At 39.5% G+C, this 18067-nt stretch overlaps 2 protein-coding genes across 2 annotated transcripts; both read left to right on the top strand.

Moving 5' to 3' along the window:
* The first annotated feature begins 927 nt into the window (after positions 1 to 927).
* Positions 928 to 9082, top strand: LOC147223605 (uncharacterized). Its single transcript, XM_086166473.1, has 11 exons — positions 928 to 2199; positions 2469 to 2500; positions 2588 to 2719; positions 2826 to 2859; positions 2963 to 3049; positions 3160 to 3315; positions 3947 to 3997; positions 4082 to 4160; positions 4950 to 5064; positions 5239 to 5338; positions 7393 to 9082. The coding sequence occupies exons 1-11, from the start codon at positions 1865 to 1867 to the stop codon at positions 8174 to 8176; spliced, it is 1905 nt and encodes a 634-aa protein (XP_086022599.1). The 5' UTR covers positions 928 to 1864; the 3' UTR covers positions 8177 to 9082.
* Positions 9083 to 12889: 3807 nt separating this feature from the next.
* Positions 12890 to 16515, top strand: LOC147223606 (uncharacterized). Its single transcript, XM_086166266.1, has 3 exons — positions 12890 to 13312; positions 13856 to 14167; positions 15373 to 16515. Exons 1-3 carry the CDS (start codon positions 13181 to 13183, stop codon positions 15511 to 15513), a joined length of 585 nt encoding a protein of 194 aa, XP_086022392.1. The 5' UTR covers positions 12890 to 13180; the 3' UTR covers positions 15514 to 16515.
* Positions 16516 to 18067: the final 1552 nt, after the last annotated feature.

The raw sequence follows: 18067 nt of genomic DNA on the forward strand, positions 1-18067 counted from the left end.
TGATTGCAATGACTTCTGGCTCTTGAGACATCTGGGAAAAACACACATACTAAATGGTTGACTGAGGACTCTTCAGGCATGTCATCCATCAAATGTGGAACAACTTTGGTATCAGTAATTTCTCTGCAGGAGCCACATCACACCCTTTATAAATACTTAGTACACTTAGTACAAAAAAACATGTGGTCAATACAAGAAACATGTTTAAAAAGACAAACAAACAAAGTAACTCAACCTTCATGGTGTCAGTTACATGGTCTATAAATAGGTGGAATCATTTCAGCTCAGTGAAGTATTGAGACTAACCAACACTTTTTTTCTTTTATAACTCCAGCTTTATTGTCTCAAGGTTTGTCTGAATACTCCTGTTAATGTAAGTCTGATTCTATGAATCGATGAACGAGGAGAGAAAAAAAATGTATGACCCTATTTATCATATTTATCCACTGCATTAAATGAGTTGCAAAAGATCACATTTGAAAAACGTGATTTAATATTAAAAAAAAATACATCAGATGACTCAGATAGACTTTACATCAAAATAAGAAAGCTCTTTAATTTCAAATCCAGAATTTACAGAATTGCATTTCAAAGTCAGTGTCATGCTACTATTTCACAACTCTGAATTGAAAGCTAAATGAAAATTCTTCTCACTTGTGACTTGATTAACAGGCTCCGCATGTTCAATTTAACCCCCAGAAATATTCCTGGATTGCCTTGAGAGAACAATGAAGCACATTGACGGTAAAGCATTGAGTCATATCGTCAAACAGTAAAAAAAATAAAAAATAAATAAAAAGAAAGGCAGAAAGATATACATCCTGTTGGGCTAACCTTTCATTCCATATCCTACTTCTGGTGAGAAAACAAACAATAAAACAATAAGTGTTTCTTCTTGTGTCTCCAATTGTATTGTCAGTATTCATGTTTGAATTGTTGTGCTGCATGACTTGTTCAGTAGATGGCTATTCATGTTCACTAATGGAAGAAAAAACATTTTTATGTGAATTGAATGAATTATTTTATTAAGCTGTTTTAATATAGTATAGTTTAGTACATGATGTTAGTCGAGTATTTCTGTTAAATCAGTCGTACTGTTATCACTCACTCACTCACTCACTCACTTACTCACACACACAGGCACATTGTTTAAAGGAATTGTATTCCGAACATTTCCAGTAAGAGTACCTGGTCATATTTTTTTATTTTTAAATCATATTTTTAACTCATCACAACACATGAAAGGCTTTATTACTAGCATTACGAGTATTTAAGTTACACAGTCTTGTCTGCCTTGTGGCGCAGCCTGAAAAACGGTGGAACCATTTAATGGAAGTAGATGGTATCATGGATTGAAAGGGGTTCTGAGACTCATTTAAAACAATTAAATCAATATTAAAAGTGTAGTATCGCATTCACGTCTTAGAGGTCATTCAAATAAAAATATCGATGTTTTGCCGCAAAGATGTACAGTGGCAATATAATCCTAAAAACTACATTTACCACATCTTTACTATCGATGGTATCGTATGGAACGTCGTAAAGTCCGAAAAGGACGAATTCGACACGTTTGCCTCTTAAAGGAGACGCTTCCCACACGGTTCTTAAATGGCCTTTATACATGTGAGGTTTTGTATACCTTTAATAAGTAAAAAAAAAACCCGCTTTATTTGTGTTAAATATTATTTCTTGTAAAATACAATTTCTTTACTTGTAAGTTACAAAGTACAATTCTTTCGTTGTGAACGGACTAGCAAAGCTGGTCTCATTCAGGCCTCCTACGATTTATAGTGACAATACAGTTCCAGATGTTTATTAACATGTTTATAATCAAAGTGGGGGGTAAATTTTAGCTGGAGGCGGCATGGACTCGGGCCGAGACGTTGCTTTAGATGTTCATCTTGAGGGAGAAAAAGACAGAGACAACGAAGTTGTCCGAACGGAGGCCGCAAAACCATCCCCGGCCTCGGGTGACACCGCCTACGGGAGAAGACGGAGCAAAAGGCGGGTTGAGAGGTCCCTGCTCACCGCCGACCCCGCGCCAGATACTGAGGGTTGTGTGCGAGTTTTACGGACCAGAGGGTCTCAGACCTCCGGGATTAACGGATCAGACCGTGTCGGTCTGCAGACTACCCCATTACCACGGCGGGGCCGAGGGAAATCTACGAAATCGCAATCTGAAAAAGAAACAGCGACCTTGTAAGTATCAGCGAAAAGACATGACGGCCAACGCGTTTGCTAGTGAACGTCTCCGGAGCTGCATAGGCGGATCTCTGATTATCGGGAGTCTGGTTATTGTCGGAAGTGTTATGTCGCAGAGGCTCTTAAAGCTATAGGTTTACCAGCCAGTAAAACCAAAACAAGTGGGATGTGATGCACTATTGTGCTGCTTTTATTGATATAGACAGTTCATCAGAAGCCTCTACAGCTTTGTCATTGACTCATCGTAGACTCTTTTTTATACACAGCTCCACAATGAAGAGATCCAATTCTAGGAGGGGTATGAAGTCTTTTTGGTTATTCCTTCCCACCTTTGTTTTATCCTCCACTCCCAACATTTGTTTCTAAAATATCCTGACTACCTCAGCATCCAAAAGCACTTTGGGGCCAAAGCTGTCCAAATCCAGAAAAGACAACTGGAGACCTTCAGCAAGAGGACGAAACCTCCCGCCTGCTCAAACCTGCAAGCTGGAAGCAAGGGTGGTGGCCATGTCTTGTGGTACAAAATCACAATCTGTAGCCTCTATAAAATCTTATAATGCAAAGTTCAATGTAGGATTGTACAGTATTCTATTAAAATGATGATCTCAAGCTATAATTTTCAGAAGAGGAAGATAAAATCTCAAAAGGTGGGGACAAGTGAGTGACGTTGATTTTTTTTAATTGGGTAACAGCAGGATTGCTGACTCACGGTTTGTTGTCAGTTTTATTTTCATTTCTGCCTTGTCAATTTCCATGTTAGCATTGCAGATCAAGCTGAGGCTCACAGTGAGGACCCTCCAGTCAGGGATGACCCAAATGGCATAATAGATAAACCCCAGTTAAAGATGTATGTCTTTTTTCTCTAATGTTATTTTGATGGGCTTCATATAGAGAATATCATCCAAGAACGTCACTGGGTTGTTTTAATCCATGGCTTTTCTGTTTGACAAAAACTAGGAAGCTTGCGTGCCTGCAAGTATTACAGCAGAAGGGCGTAAAGACAGAGGAGTCAGAGAAGGAAGACGATGAAAATGATGTGAAAAACAAGTCACCGCTAAAAGTAATGGTCCGAAGTGAAGATGAAGTGCAAGATAATGCAACAACTTACAGCAAGTATGCAAAGAATGGAAGGGTATTATCATTAAAGAAGACAGATAACATCTTAAAAAAGATAAATGGTGAGGTACAAAATGAAATCACTGTTAAAGTCCATGACACGAGAAGGACTCTAAACAACAGTGAGCTAGTCATCTAAGACTGTTTAAATAACTAATACAGAGGGCAATGCAGAATTAGCAGAAGTTGACGACATCCAAAGTCATCAGATCAGTTAAAATGTTTTTGCGTGGGCTAATAATTCCTTCTTACTTTGTCAGCATATTTTTCAATTGTTGGGCAGCAGCCCATTTTAACAAATACATTTTTCACAAGATATTGTCCGATAAATCATTTCCATGAATTAAATTATTGCCACCGTTAAAACCATTTTACTTGGACAGATAGTACACTTTCCAAATTGTGTGGGACTAGGTCTTTGACCATCATTTTCACTGTAGCTACATAGCCTCATTGCTTAATATTTTAAGTTTACTAAATATCAATTTAAGGAAATGCTAACTTTAAATATAAACAAACATTGATCATTGTTGATTATTTTTGGCATAGATATAATTTTTGATTTTGTGAATTTAGAAATAACACCTTGAAAATGACTATTCCTCCTCTAAACATGACTTTGTTTCAGGCGAGGGAGACAACAAAAAGTAGAAAAACCTGCTCGGACACCTAAATGCAGGTTTGCAAGTTTTTTTTAGCTTTTTTGTTGTGTAATTTACCACATGATCTCAGGCTGTTAACAAACCCTTTTATGTGTTACCAGGAAGAAGCCCCCTGTGCAGTACGTACGTTGTGAAATGGAAGGTTGTGGTACTGTCTTAGCTCACCCTCGCTATCTACAGGTTCGACTTTTGTTATCTGTAACCTTCACTAACCAAATCTTATTAAATGGTGCTACTTTTTGTAGGTGAATAAACAATATTACAAACAAAATTTGAACATATCTTAGTGGTAGGTCATATCCTATGACTGTTTTTTGTCAATACAATTTTTTTTGCCCACAGCTTCTTAAAAAGAAATAGATATGTAACCATTACCTTGAGCTACACTTTCTTAATACCATGTGTATGTACCTGTTATAGTGACTGATCTGAAAACGATAATAATAATAAGTTGACATTAAAATGGATCAAAAAATAGCACCTGGCAAATTTTTTAATTGACAGACAGGAGTGAAAACCAACTCCAACTTTATTTCTCCAAATTACCTTTAGATGTGTGGTAAATTTCGGTAATGAATTAAGGCAGAAAAGAGAGAGGGCCACTAGTATTGCAGCTTGGTCACATGAATGCATTTGCAGATTATTAGTCATATAAGAATGATCACAAATTACATACATAAATAAGGATATACATTACATTACATTGCATTTGGCAGACGCTCTTATCCAAAGCGACTTACAATAGAATATATTATATTCTATATTCTATATTTATAATATTATATACAATATAATTACACATCCTTTTTTTTCCTGTTTGCACATTTGTGATTTGAAATTCAGAATATCCTTTTTTGAATGATTCCATGTAAACGCAACATAAGTATACATAATGGCAAAAATTATTTGATTAAAGAAAAAAAACTGGTCACCAGATTTAAACAGTTTTGTCTCATGTCTTCATTTTAGCACCACATCAAATACCAGCACTTGTTGAAAAAAAAGTATGTCTGTGATCACCCTTCCTGTGGTCGGTTGTTTCGTCTGCAGAAGCAATTGCTCCGTCATGCTAAGCACCATACAGGTGATGTTGGCATTTACATGTTTATCAATGCACCTTAATATTTTTTGAAGTGGGCAGTTAAAAAAATCAAAGCATAGAGCCTAGAGGCAGGACACAACAGGCTACAATGTAGAAATGTTGTTCTCTTTAAAGTTGTGTAGTTTTCCTCATTTATGTTTACAATGTTGATTTCAGATCAAAGGGACTATATCTGTGAGTATTGTGCACGTGCCTTCAAGAGCTCCCATAACTTGGCTGTGCACAGGATGATCCACACTGGAGAAAAGCCAATACAGTGAGTGACAAGTGTGTGTTCACTATTTCAAGGCAGCATAATACAACTTTGCTCAATGAAATGTGTTGCTTGTTTGTTGTTTGTTGATTATAGCTACACAGTTGTGCATTTATTCCGCATTTAGCATTATGTTGGGCAAGCATGTTTTTGGACACATACATACATAAAAGCAGATTGGTTGATCTCCATATTTTAAACCTGTTTAAAGAGTAAATTCAAAACAACCCAGGGAATTCAACAAAATCAGCTCAATGTCTTTGTCTTTCCTTTCGGATGCTCCCTTCAGGGGTCGCCACAATTAATCATATGTCTCCATCTAACCCTTCTCCTTTCATTCTGGGTGACATCTTTTATCACCATTCACACCTGACCCATTTCTATACATGTTCCAACCTGCTAGGACATGTTTCTCACACTCTCCATTGCTATGGACCATAAGTATTTTAAGTATAAGTACTTGAAATCCTCCACCCTCTTTATCTCGACTCCCTGTAGCCTCACCACTGTCTTGCTGTGGCTACCATTCATTCCTCTCCTGTCCAGAGCATACCTCTAGACTCCTCTAGTTGCTCCCAGTTCTCACCAGAGAATGCGGTGTCCTCTACAAACATCACAGTCCATCCCGTTGCTACATACTTACCTACAAATACCTTGCTGTCACCGATCTCCTTCAGACTAGATTGTCTATGTAAGATGTAACACACCTGTGTGCTCCTACCTCTATTCTCACCCCATAATCCTGTCTCTTCTGGGAGAAAGTATTTACCACAGCGATTTCTATCCATTTTGTCTACCAGTATCTTCACCATCTGCATACCCTGATGCCAAAGCTGCCCATCACTTCCTCATCCCCTCTTTTGCCTGCACCAATATGACCATTGACATCTGCACCAGTTACCACTCTCTCACCTGTGGGCATACTCTGCCTCACTTCACTGAACACTCCAAAATGTCTCCTTGTATTACACATTCCTTCTGCAGAGCATAGCCACTCATGACATTTAGCATCACGCCTTCAATTTATATCTTCATACTCATCAGTCTATCTGACATGTTTTTCACCTCCAGAACATTTCTGACAAACTCTTCCTTCAAGATAATTCCCAATCAATTTATTTTCCTATCAATACAGTGGTAGAACAACTTTAATCCTGCTCCTAGCCTTGCACAGTATATCCCCCTTCTTCCTCTGCATCATGTCAACCAACTCTCTAGCTTTCCTGTTGTCGACCTTACTCTCAATTGTAGACTTGCATCCCCTCTGATCTCTCTGTGTATGGACACACCTTCCTCCTCTCCTTCTGCGGCCCATTGTAGCCCAATTTCCACTGTTACCCTGTGTTATCAACATCATTGTCATTCACGCAGACCTCGACCAATACGGTTTGAAAGTCATAGATTTTCAAATCTATAGGTTTTATGTAGGATGCCCTTCCTGACACAACCCCCTACATCCGAACCTGGGACTCTCAGGTGTTCCCCCTTGAGAATGGTAAACTCTTTAGCACAATAGATGATAAAATCACTCTGGTGGGGCTTGAGCAATGATTTAAAGACTTCTTTAATTTTATAGGAAAGTGCCAGCTGTTTCAGAAATTTATCAATTTGACTAAATGTTAAAAATATGAGAATGTCACAGACATTTAAAAGGACTGTATGTACCAGTTGCTGTGTACCGTAATTCAACCGTATCAGATGCCAGTGACGCACATGAAGATGTGCAATTGCATAGTTTAGCCTTCTTCTCAACAGAATGTTGTATTACAGGTATGACTGCAGTTTATCTGTAGGCATTTGATACATGATAGGCTATTAGAGAATATTATGAAAAATAAAGTACAATTGTCCAATTCGCAAGTGTTTATACACAGTTATATTTGTGTGTTTGTAGTGTTCACTTTATATCAATGTAGCAAAATTTTAATTTTGGATTCGCTGTGTTATTATTTTTTCAGAAGCAACATTGTGAGCCACCAATTAAAACCCAGGTTTAAATATTGTTCAAATGATACTGTTTTGCACATGATCTGCTCTTTGTCTCCACTGTGTGGCAGGTGTGAGATCTGCGGCTTCACCTGCCGTCAGAAGGCTTCCCTAAACTGGCACATGAAGAAGCACGATGCAGAATCTTCCTATCAGTTTTCTTGTTCCATTTGTGGCAAAAAGTTCGAGAAAAAGGACTCTATTGTCGCCCACAAGGCTAAGAGCCATCCGGAGGTGCTCATTGCTGAAGCCATAGCAGCCAACGGAGGCCCGATAATAAAGAGTACAGACGTGGCACCAGAAGCTGCACTCGAATCTGTACCAGAGATTATGCCAGCTCTTATATCCCCCACCCAGCCCCGTGTCAGCCAGGAGGACCAAGAAGTGCTAACGCTAACGCCATTGCAGCAGGTGGTGCTCCCGCTTGCTTCAGATACCGCACTCGGTGGATCCGAGAGCCACTTCCCTCAGATTCCCTCAGAAACCCCTGCCATGCTCCACCTCGCCACTCCATCCGCTGGTCATTTCCCCAGCACTAGCCACTCACCACTCATCCAGCTCTCCGCCCTTCCTTCCAGCAGCACGGTGACCCCTGTATCTTCTGCTCTCTCCCAGAGCCCCCTCATCAACCTGAGTCCTGCCTTCACCATAGCTCCCCAGCAGACAATAGAGTGGGAAATGGAGGATAAGGACACACAGCTGACAGGTGATGGAGAAATCTGGAACAAGGTGGTGGAGGGTACGGCTCCACAGGATGTAGGTAATATTATCTGGGAGAGTAACAGGGAGATTAAGAGGGAAGATGAGGGGATTGTTTGGGAAGCGGAGGGCCTGAGACCAGTTTTGTTACACTGAGGCGAGGCACATGAAGATCAGTTAATCCAGAGATAGACTTACATTAAATTCCAAGATACTAAAATAACAAAAATGTTAAAAGGAAAGAGTTAATTAGCCAACATTTAAATGTTTGAAATATCAAACCCATCAAAATCACAAATGATGCAGTTGTCAGTTATACAGCTACAGCAAATAGGGTTATTTTTTTATGAAAGGTTTGACTATTTGAATTTTAGAAGACGATGACCTCTAATACTGCTTCACAAATATTTTAGTACTTCTTTTTTGTCACCCTGTCTTTGTATAAACATATAAGCGTGTGAACAATAGAACCGAGTCCTTTTTTATTTGATGATTAATGTATACGGTTTGTTTCCATAAGAGTTTTGTTGTGTTTCTACACTTCTCTTTGTAGGATGAACAGATGTGTGGCCACTGATAAAAGTAGTGGGGTGCTGTAGGGGGTGAGCAAATGTTGTCACAGGCTAACTGAGTTTTATTACATTTATAGCCTAGACTTCTCCACATTTTTCAGCAGATTTTGTCAAGCTTACTATTTGAATTTTTACATGCTTTCTAACAGTTTTTTTTTTCTAGCAATCAGATTATACCATTAATTCAATAAACACGATTATGTGCAAAATAATTTCATAATTGTGGAAATTAAAGTGAAATTACATTTTGAAAAACTAAAATCCAAGTCTGGTCACCTTTCTTGTTTAACAGCGTTCTGGTACCACTGACAGTGTTATGATATAGAAACAGTGGATTTGTATGAAATGGCATGAAATTTTTTTTTGAAGTTATGTGGAGGAGCACACATACCTCTATACAGTGCAACTACTGTTGAGCACTCACAAGCTTATAGTTTTAATATATCAGAACATGTATTTGAATTAAGTATAATTAAATATGTGGAATGAAAGTGCCTGATTTGCCTTTTTTACTTTTATTTTTTAGTTTGTTGTTGCTGACTGTTCCCTTCAATTATTGTATATTAGATATTATTATTCCATCCTCTCGAAATTTCAGTATTCAACCACATGGGCGGTGTGGTGCAGAAGGTAGAGCAATCGTCTTTGGAACTAAACATTCCTGGTATGATTCCCGGCTCCCCCTAGCGTGTCGCAGTGATGTTGAGCAAGACGCCGAACCCCGAACTGCTTCCCTGGCACTGGTGGACGGCAGCCTACTACTCATACTTCAACCATGATGGGTTAATTGTAGATAATGAATTTCCCCACGAGGGATTAATGTATACATTATTATATCATGAGAGAATTGGTGGATATTGTAGCGACTTGGGAAGCCACTGGTTTTATTTTCAGCAAAGTATTAGTTTAAGTTCTTTGATATTCATTCTAAAATATTCAGCTAAAGTGACCAGGGTTAGGTGCCACAAAATTATACTTGACTTGCACTGTGTCTTCCCATTAGCGATGGTACATGCTACAATGGGGTCATTGGTTTGGTCTACTTTGAATATTTTGAAAGCACTAATGAATGATTGTTCAATTCATCGCCTTTTTACACAACATTGTTTTAGGGTTGCACCACAAATTTCAACACATCTTTTCCTTTAATATGAATTAAACAACCTGAAATGTGTTGACAACAACTAAGTTACAAGTGGATGTAATTTCAAAATTCTTGGTATTTTATTTTTTTCACATGGGTGGGAACAGTAAAATCATCCTCTGGGTTTGGTGTCTCTGGGAACATTTTGCAGCAATTGACTTCTGACTTCCGATGCTTTCTCACCACTACTTTCCCACTCAAATTTATTGATGTCAGACAGATTATCTAACTAATCTGTCACGTTGATTTAACCCTAGAAACCATTATAGCATAAAGGGATTCACCAGTATGTCAGCATGTTTAACTATTCAATCCTTGGGGCATCTATATGCAATACTTTTTGGCAATTCAGGAATAGTTTATTGGTGGCAAGTACTATCCCATCTCTGGAAATAAAAGACGAGACACAGCGTCAATGAGAAGAGGGGGGAGCTGAAATCACCTTAACATTATCAAAGTCCTACTGTATAGGAGTGCCAGGAGTGGGATAAAACAGTGACAGGAAGGCACTGAATTCAGTTCTGGGTGGAGGAGGAATTATGAGAAGTAGGGTAACAAAAACAGATAAAAAGTAAGGATAAGCAGGCTGATGATTGGATAAGTGATCTCCACAGTACATGGTTTATTATAGGAAGTCATCCAGCTGCTCCTTCCAATCATTGCACTGAGGCTTGAACTGAAAACAGAATGTGAGGACACACTTTATTTGGATGAATTTTATGGAGACAATGAAATTAACTGTATATATCTTCATTTTTTCAAGCCATTTGGATGAAAATCTAAAAGTAATGGATTTTAGACGGCTGAAGTTCAAAGTTTAGAATAGAATAACAAACAAACTCAACTAGATTTGAAAGACGGTCTTTTCAGAATAAGCGAGAAGGAGTTGTGCATTAATCGTCCTGGATATTATGAACCATAAGGTCTTTCGAAAGAAGACAGTGGCCACTGAGGATGAAAGATTTCAATATGGGTACATTTCACAGGGAGACATGATAGAACACTTGATCTTGACCGCTTGACCTTCTTTTAGTGGTGGTTTCAATCTGTCACCCCACACCTCCCAACCCCCAAGCCCACAACTGTTTTAGATGTGAAGGAAATTAAATTTATCAAGCCCCTGCCAAACCATTCAATTTCGATGAAGGCTACAGCTGCACCGGAGAGTCCGGAGCATCTGGGAGGATAGAGAAGATGGACGGGATGCAAGTGGTGGTTTTTAATTTTGTTTGTGAAGATCATAGTTAAAAAGAAACATCAGTGTCATTTTCAAGCAATCGGTGGGGGAAAGAGAATATTTCTGTTTATAAATATATATATATATAAAATTAACTTTTAAAGTGGTGTGAAAATAAACACCACGACAACAACATATCTAATCAGAGTACCTCATTTTGTAAGTGATACTCTAGATTCCAGAGTCCACTGAATTTCCACTGAAAATACTATAAACTGGATCTTGACAGCATCTTAACATTGGAGAAATAGTCTTGTATTAAAAATGCAGAAGAGTTGCTGTGATCAATATTCTGCAGAACAATCGAGAATGAAAACTGAAACCTTTGATGCCCTCTAATGGACAAACTAAATGCTGAAGGTACGAAACTGATAAATATATATTTGGCATATCTGTACAGCTCTTACCATCTAAAATAAGACGGAACTGTGTCACTGTATATTTTAAAGGGAAAATCAATTCAATTTGACTTTTGCTTCCTCGGTTGAACGGGATCCTTGTGACAGCAAAGTTAAGGAGTCTTTAAACGAATGCAAGAACTTAAAACCACAAAATAAAGGTAGAAAAAAGAAAATGTGGTCTGAAATGTTTTTATATAATGAGATTCAGAATCTCTTGCTTTGCTGCCTGGTGTGATCTGAACCACCTGAAGATCAATGGCAGTAAGACAAGGGAGAAGGTGAACGACTCCTGGAGGTGTGCACCCCGGGCAGCACCAGTGAACATCCAGGGTCTGGACATTGAGATCGTGGAGGAGTACAGATACTTTGGTGTTTACTTAAATAACAAGCTGGACTGGACCAACAAAACAGATTTCCTGCATAAGAAGGGTTAAAGTCTTCATTTCCTGAGGAGACTGAGGTCCCTTGGTGGATGCAGGACACTGTGAAGGACCTTCTATGACACTGTGGCTTCTGCACCGCTTTATGAAGTGGTCTGCTGGGGCTGAGGAAGTTCTAAGAGAGACAGGAAAAGACTGCATAAGCTGGCCAGGCGGGCCAGCTCGGTCTTGAATTGCTCTCCGGTCTCCATCGAGGTGGTGAGCAAGAGGAGGATGTTAGCTAAGCTAGCATTCATAAGGGACAACCCCTCTCATCCTCTACATGACAGGGTTTCTAAGCAGCTACTTTGTCCAAAGACTGTTGCACCGTCACTGCAAGAAGGAACACTACTGCAGGTCTGCAGGTCCTTCACTTCATTGGTTATTGGTTATTGGTTATTGGTTATCGAACTGTTCAATTCAACAAAAACATGAACTCTTATTTAGCACAGTGCCGATGCTGCTCCCAAGCATCCCACAATGCTCTGATTTACTACCCCAATACCCCCATCCCTACTGTGGACTACCTAACCTCTGCTTACCACTATTGTCTGTGCAATATTTATACTTATACATCCTCGGAGACAACTTACTCATCATTTATTTTTTACGACTCACATCCCCTATTGTGCACTCGCTATTTCTATGACCGTTCTCTGCACAAAGTATTACTTTTGTTTATCATTCATCATTTTTTTTACATCTTGTCTTTCTGTGTTTATTTCGTGCATAGTTTTTTTTCATCTGTATCTATATCCTTATTTGCATATTTTTGCATTTTTTTTCTATCCTGTAATGCTGCTGTGACAATTGAATTTCCCCATTGTGGGATCAATAAAAGTCTATCTTAGAAGAGATAATTCGAAGGCAATTATACAAATTGAATAATCCCTTAAATTTTATTAGCCAGAGAACTTTGTTAGATTTCATAATTTTTTGCAACAACAGAAAAAGAAAATATATACTTGTTTTTTTGGCATGTGAGGCACTGACTGGGCCGCTTTGTGACGTTTCCTGAGGGGAAAAGGCCCTCCTGTGCGTCCCCCTAAAACCGCCCTCTGGCGCCTGCGGAACCAATTAAATCCCCCTCTATCCGCGTGCACGCCAACATGACCGCTGACACAAACACGCTTCTCTGACACGCGTTTCCAAAAGATCTCCGTTCCTCGCTCCCACGGACGAATATTCTCAATAGAAAAAAAAAAAAAAGAAAGAAAGAAAGCTTGTCTCATCGACTGGGGAAGGTTGGGGGGGGGGGGTGCGCGCACACACAAACACACACACACACACACACACTCACATACACACACACACACACACACTCGTGGTCTGGGCCCACATCCAGCTCCGCTGAGCACCAGCAGCAGCGACAAGCGCTGGAGTGCAAATGGCAGAGCAGGAGGAGCAGCAGCGGCAGCGGATCCCCGCGCTGGATGCGCCGAAGCGGTCCCGGACGGGGAGAGCGGTGGCCCTCGCTCGGCTTCTGCACCACGAATGCACTAATCTGCTCCGGTTGTATGTGAGTTTATGGCTCTTCACGCCTCCCCACCCCTTCCCGTTAGTTGTGGATTCATTTGCGTGCGTTGGAAGCCGCTCTCGCTACCTGTCGGGTGTTCGATGATACGCTGGACTTTTTCTTTTTTTTCTTTTTTTTTTAGGGCCGCTTTTATCAATCGCCGCAACTGTAGATAGTTTTGTGTTGTGGTGTTCTGTGTCAGGATGCTCCGGTGCGGAATGCAATCATACTAAAAGCCCCCTTCCCCCCCCCCCCCCAACACACACACACACACACACACACACACACACACACACACACACCTCCTTTACGTTTTCCTCTGGCCGCCTAATGGATTATACTCTTCCTCCTCTGCCATGCATCTTTGACCCCCTTCTTAATTGGTCGATATAATCAATACAGTTGCCACTTAGTGTTTGATTTGTAATTGATCTGGAACAGAATGAAAAAGCACAAGTGCAAGGGTACTGTCGTCCTGGGCAGCTTTTGCACTCTGCTTCAAGTGATGGGCAACCTATCTTAACTCATGTCCTTCCACTTTTTCAGAGGGAGAGGGAGACCTTCTTGGCAGACCACACCCCTGAAGGCAGCCGCATGGTGTCCCTGTCCCCAGACACAGAGGAGCCCAGCACTGAGGAGCAGGTGCAGCTGCTGCATGCAGCCCTGCGCCAGTGCCTGGGCCTTCTCCTGTGTGTCATCCAGAAGGAGGAGGAGGAATGGGGTGAGCTGGAGGGGGAATACGAGATCATGAAGAAGAGCGTCCGACTCCGCCTGGAGCTCCTTCTACACAGCACCAAAGATCTGGTGGGGATCGAGGGCACAGCTCTGGAAGTCGGCCCAGACATCCAGTGTAATGAGGTACAGGCACAAAACTCGCAAAAAAAACATTTAGGGCATGCAACAGCACAAAAAAAAAAAAAAAAAAACGAAGCTGACATCAAACAGTTATTAATATGTGTGTATTGGTGTGTGCAGGATTATGTGCCGATAAATGAAAATTAACATGTCAGTATATATGTGCTGGCACCTGGTTGGACATCAGCTGTTTGGTTTCATGTTGATTGTGAGGCGGCCAAAGTTAAATGTTTGGATGTCTCATGGAAAAAAAAACAAGAAATAAATAATCTCCAAAACTGATGACAGTTGACATTGACAGCTCAGTACTTTTTTTGGTGGTGTCATCAAATAACCGAGTCCAACGTCCAAATACTATAAACTCAATGTCTGTCACTTTACTGTCTTTATATTCAAAACTTTTCCAGCCAGGTTCTAATTTTAATGGACATTTCACAACAACATTTCTGACATGAAGTTAACATTCTACACAGTTGGTTTCAGCTGAAAGTAGCTCAGATATGAGTGGCAAGTGGCAATTTTTATGTAGCTTTACTTCCTGTGTAAAAGTCAGAACATTGGTAAATATTTTTGAAACAATTGACACAATTACAACCATAAAAAGTTTCCATCTTTAAAAAAACACCGACAAAAACGTAATATGGAAAAGGAAAATATCACCTAGCAACATGTATATGCATTCCATCGATGCAAAAAGTGATTAATTCCAATAACTGACAGTAAGGAGCTATCACATAGAATTTATTAATGTTATGATGTCGAAAATGAGAACACTGAGATGAAAATAGCCATATGATATTTTTATACCTCATTTCTACGTAGAACTTTACACGTTTACAAGTCCCTCTAAATTGTCCTTTTAAATATTAATGAGAAGAATAGTCATGAGCTTACGTGCTATTTCATTCAACGTATATTAAGAATCAAGTCATATTTCACACAATGAGATACCTTCCCTTCCCCCCTATGCTATGAAAACCTCCCTGTGAAATTATCTTCGTGCACATGGTATCAGATGGCCCCTCGATTCATCTGTAATGAAATGAGCTTCTTTGTGTTCAAGCGATAATCCATTATATGATACCAGGTAATGAACACCAGCCAAAAGATCCGAAAGCAGGCGGGCTCTCGCGAGTTTTCATTATTCCTCTTCTGTCCCTTACTTTGTAAGAGGTGCTTCATGTGTTTTGTTTTTTTTTTCTTGGTAGGAAACTGATGGTGTCGGGGGAGTTTTTGGTCTCAAAATATGGACCTGTCGGGTGCTTCTGGAGCTAATCCACTGGGCCAACCATGCAACGCAGACCCTCCATGCCTTACACACCGAGAGGGGGGGGACAGATGAGATCTGATCAATCCAAATACCTTCAATAAATGAACTCGCTTGACACTAACAACCAGTTACCCATTTTAACATGTTCCAAATTTAGCACTCCGTGAACACTCGAGGTTAAAGTATGTGCTGCTTAAGTGACATGCAACTAAGCTCCTTTAACAAAAGCCAGTACCCGGCTTTTCTCAGAGGTTGGTATTTCCACAGCAAGTGCTAGAATGACCTCTGGTTTCCCACAGTTGCTATTTCCTCTGACAAAACAGCATAAATATATGAGGTTTGTGCAGTGACAGCTAGACTGTTTTTGTATACTGTGTGTAATTTATTTTATTTAATTGCATCTACCGTTTGATAACTAATAATCTGCTGTGCTGTAACACTCTTGAGTAATCACTAGAATGTAGCCAAAAACCCCACGACTGATAAACTGTGACTCTTGTGCAGCTGAATCTCTCAATATTTGCTATTTTAATAGTTCACATGGCTTTCAATGTAGTACTTCATTAACCTATTTAATCTGAATTATTCCGAACCTTTGCTGTTCCTCTGTATAAATTGAATGATGGTATGTATCGTGTATGCTGCTCTGGCCACCAACCTCTCCTGATGATGTACTTGAAAGCGCTGCTAAACTTTTCACAAGTCTGAATTAAGAGGGCAGTGGCTCTGAACACTTTCTCTTTTGATTCCTCATGTCCGACAGCATTAACATATTCTAATGTTATTGATCATTAATTACAGGTGAAACTTTTCATAAACACACATGGAGGGTTCAGCACTTAGTTTGACAACTGTTGTGTTAGAAGGTAGGCAAATGTTTTACAGTTGGATTGTACTTTCAAAAAGCCAAAGGATCAAACAGCTTCACTGTAATGTTAAATGCCTGACACGGCATGAATTCCCTAAGGAAATGAGCTTTGACTTACACACTCACTGATGTGATGAGTTTCTTGATGCAGTGCTTGTGTTTGATCTTAGATAAATAACTGGGTGTGCATTGAAGATTAAAACGCTTATCTCAAGCCTTGACTTGTTGGTATTAACTTAATTTCCTGTGTTGTGCTCCTCTTCATAAAAACACTGAAACATCACAGCAAATTCAACAATCAATACTTTTTGATTAAAACTTAGAAATGAAACTTGGTTGAAATCCAACACAGAGAGCAGGACTGAAGCCTTGGGAGCAAATTCTGTGACATTTTAGAGAAATTAACGCAAAGCCATATAGAAGTAATAATCAAAACTTATCAAAACTTTTTTTTCTCATTCATGATTACACCACAGATGAATCACTATCTGTATCAATGTTCCTGCTAGGCAGCCAGCGAGATGTTGCTAGAAACACAACAGAGCAGTAAAATAACAAAAGGAATTATCATTGTGGCACACATGGTGATCCAAGCAACACCATGTATTAGAATACCCCCAAACAACGATGAACACAAGTCCTTGTTTTATGCAGGCATGCAAAACAGCTTTAACAGTAGACCTAGATAAAACGAATTATGCTGGTCTTGATAAACATGACAAAAATTAGTAATTATGAGAATTCCTTCTGTTCATGGATATTTTCCTACATGGATGATACATATTTTCCAATTCACTGAGAGACTGGACTGACATGGTTGCATATGATGCTTCGTGTCACACAAGGTTGATAAAATCAGCTTTAAAATTAATATGATAGCCACACAATGAGGCAGGATGGACATTCTCAATTAAATAATGTGACTTGAAATACTTGGTTGATTAGAATGAATATTTTTCGTGTTTTAGACTTAAATTGGGCCCTGCGATTGACTGGCGACCAGTCCAGGGTGTACCCCGCCTCTCGCTCGATGACAGCTGGAATAGGCTCCAGCAACCCCCACGACCCCGAGTGCAGGATAAGCGGCAGACAATGAATGGATGGACTTAACTTGACATTTTGTCTTTGGTTTCATTCTTTAACCATTTTCACACTAGTCGGTGTTTTGTAAGTCTTCTGTTGTGGCTCTGCATAATTCTTTATACTTGATTATATTCAAGACTGTATGCACTCTAAAGATAATTATTTCACATAAAATTAACTTAATTGCAATACTCTGGTAGAAAATACTAGGGTTGCATTTTCTCCTAAGACACGCTATTTCTATTTAGTGTGTTAACCAAATGATCATATAATACAATGCCTTACTGTTATTGTTATCCAGCCAAAGTAACAAACATCAGCTCTACATAATCAAAAACACAGTTTGGTATAATAATCGAGCTGTCTGAACAAAGAGTAGGCCCAAATCCATTTTGTTCACAATACTTTTTGTTCTTTTGCCCGAGTGACGTTTTAAACATAGTACGTATCCCTTTAATTGTGTATTTTTAGACTGTAGTAAATCATGGGGAAGCAAAGTATCCTGACTCCAGTCACAACCACCGTTTTCATTGTAATATCCTGTGAACAAAATCAACAATATTCGCAAATGTGCACCACAGGACTTTATCTTAGCAATTTATACTTAGTCTGCTAAATAAGAAACACATTGAAGGTTAAATTATTTTTTAAGTTTATAGTGGGGCCTTTAACTGGCGCAACT

This window comes from Fistularia commersonii, chromosome 19 (assembly GCF_037954325.1).
Source record: "Fistularia commersonii isolate RoL2024-O1a breed Wild chromosome 19, RoL_Fcom_v1.0, whole genome shotgun sequence".
NCBI classification, from domain to species: Eukaryota; Metazoa; Chordata; class Actinopteri; order Syngnathiformes; family Fistulariidae; genus Fistularia; species Fistularia commersonii.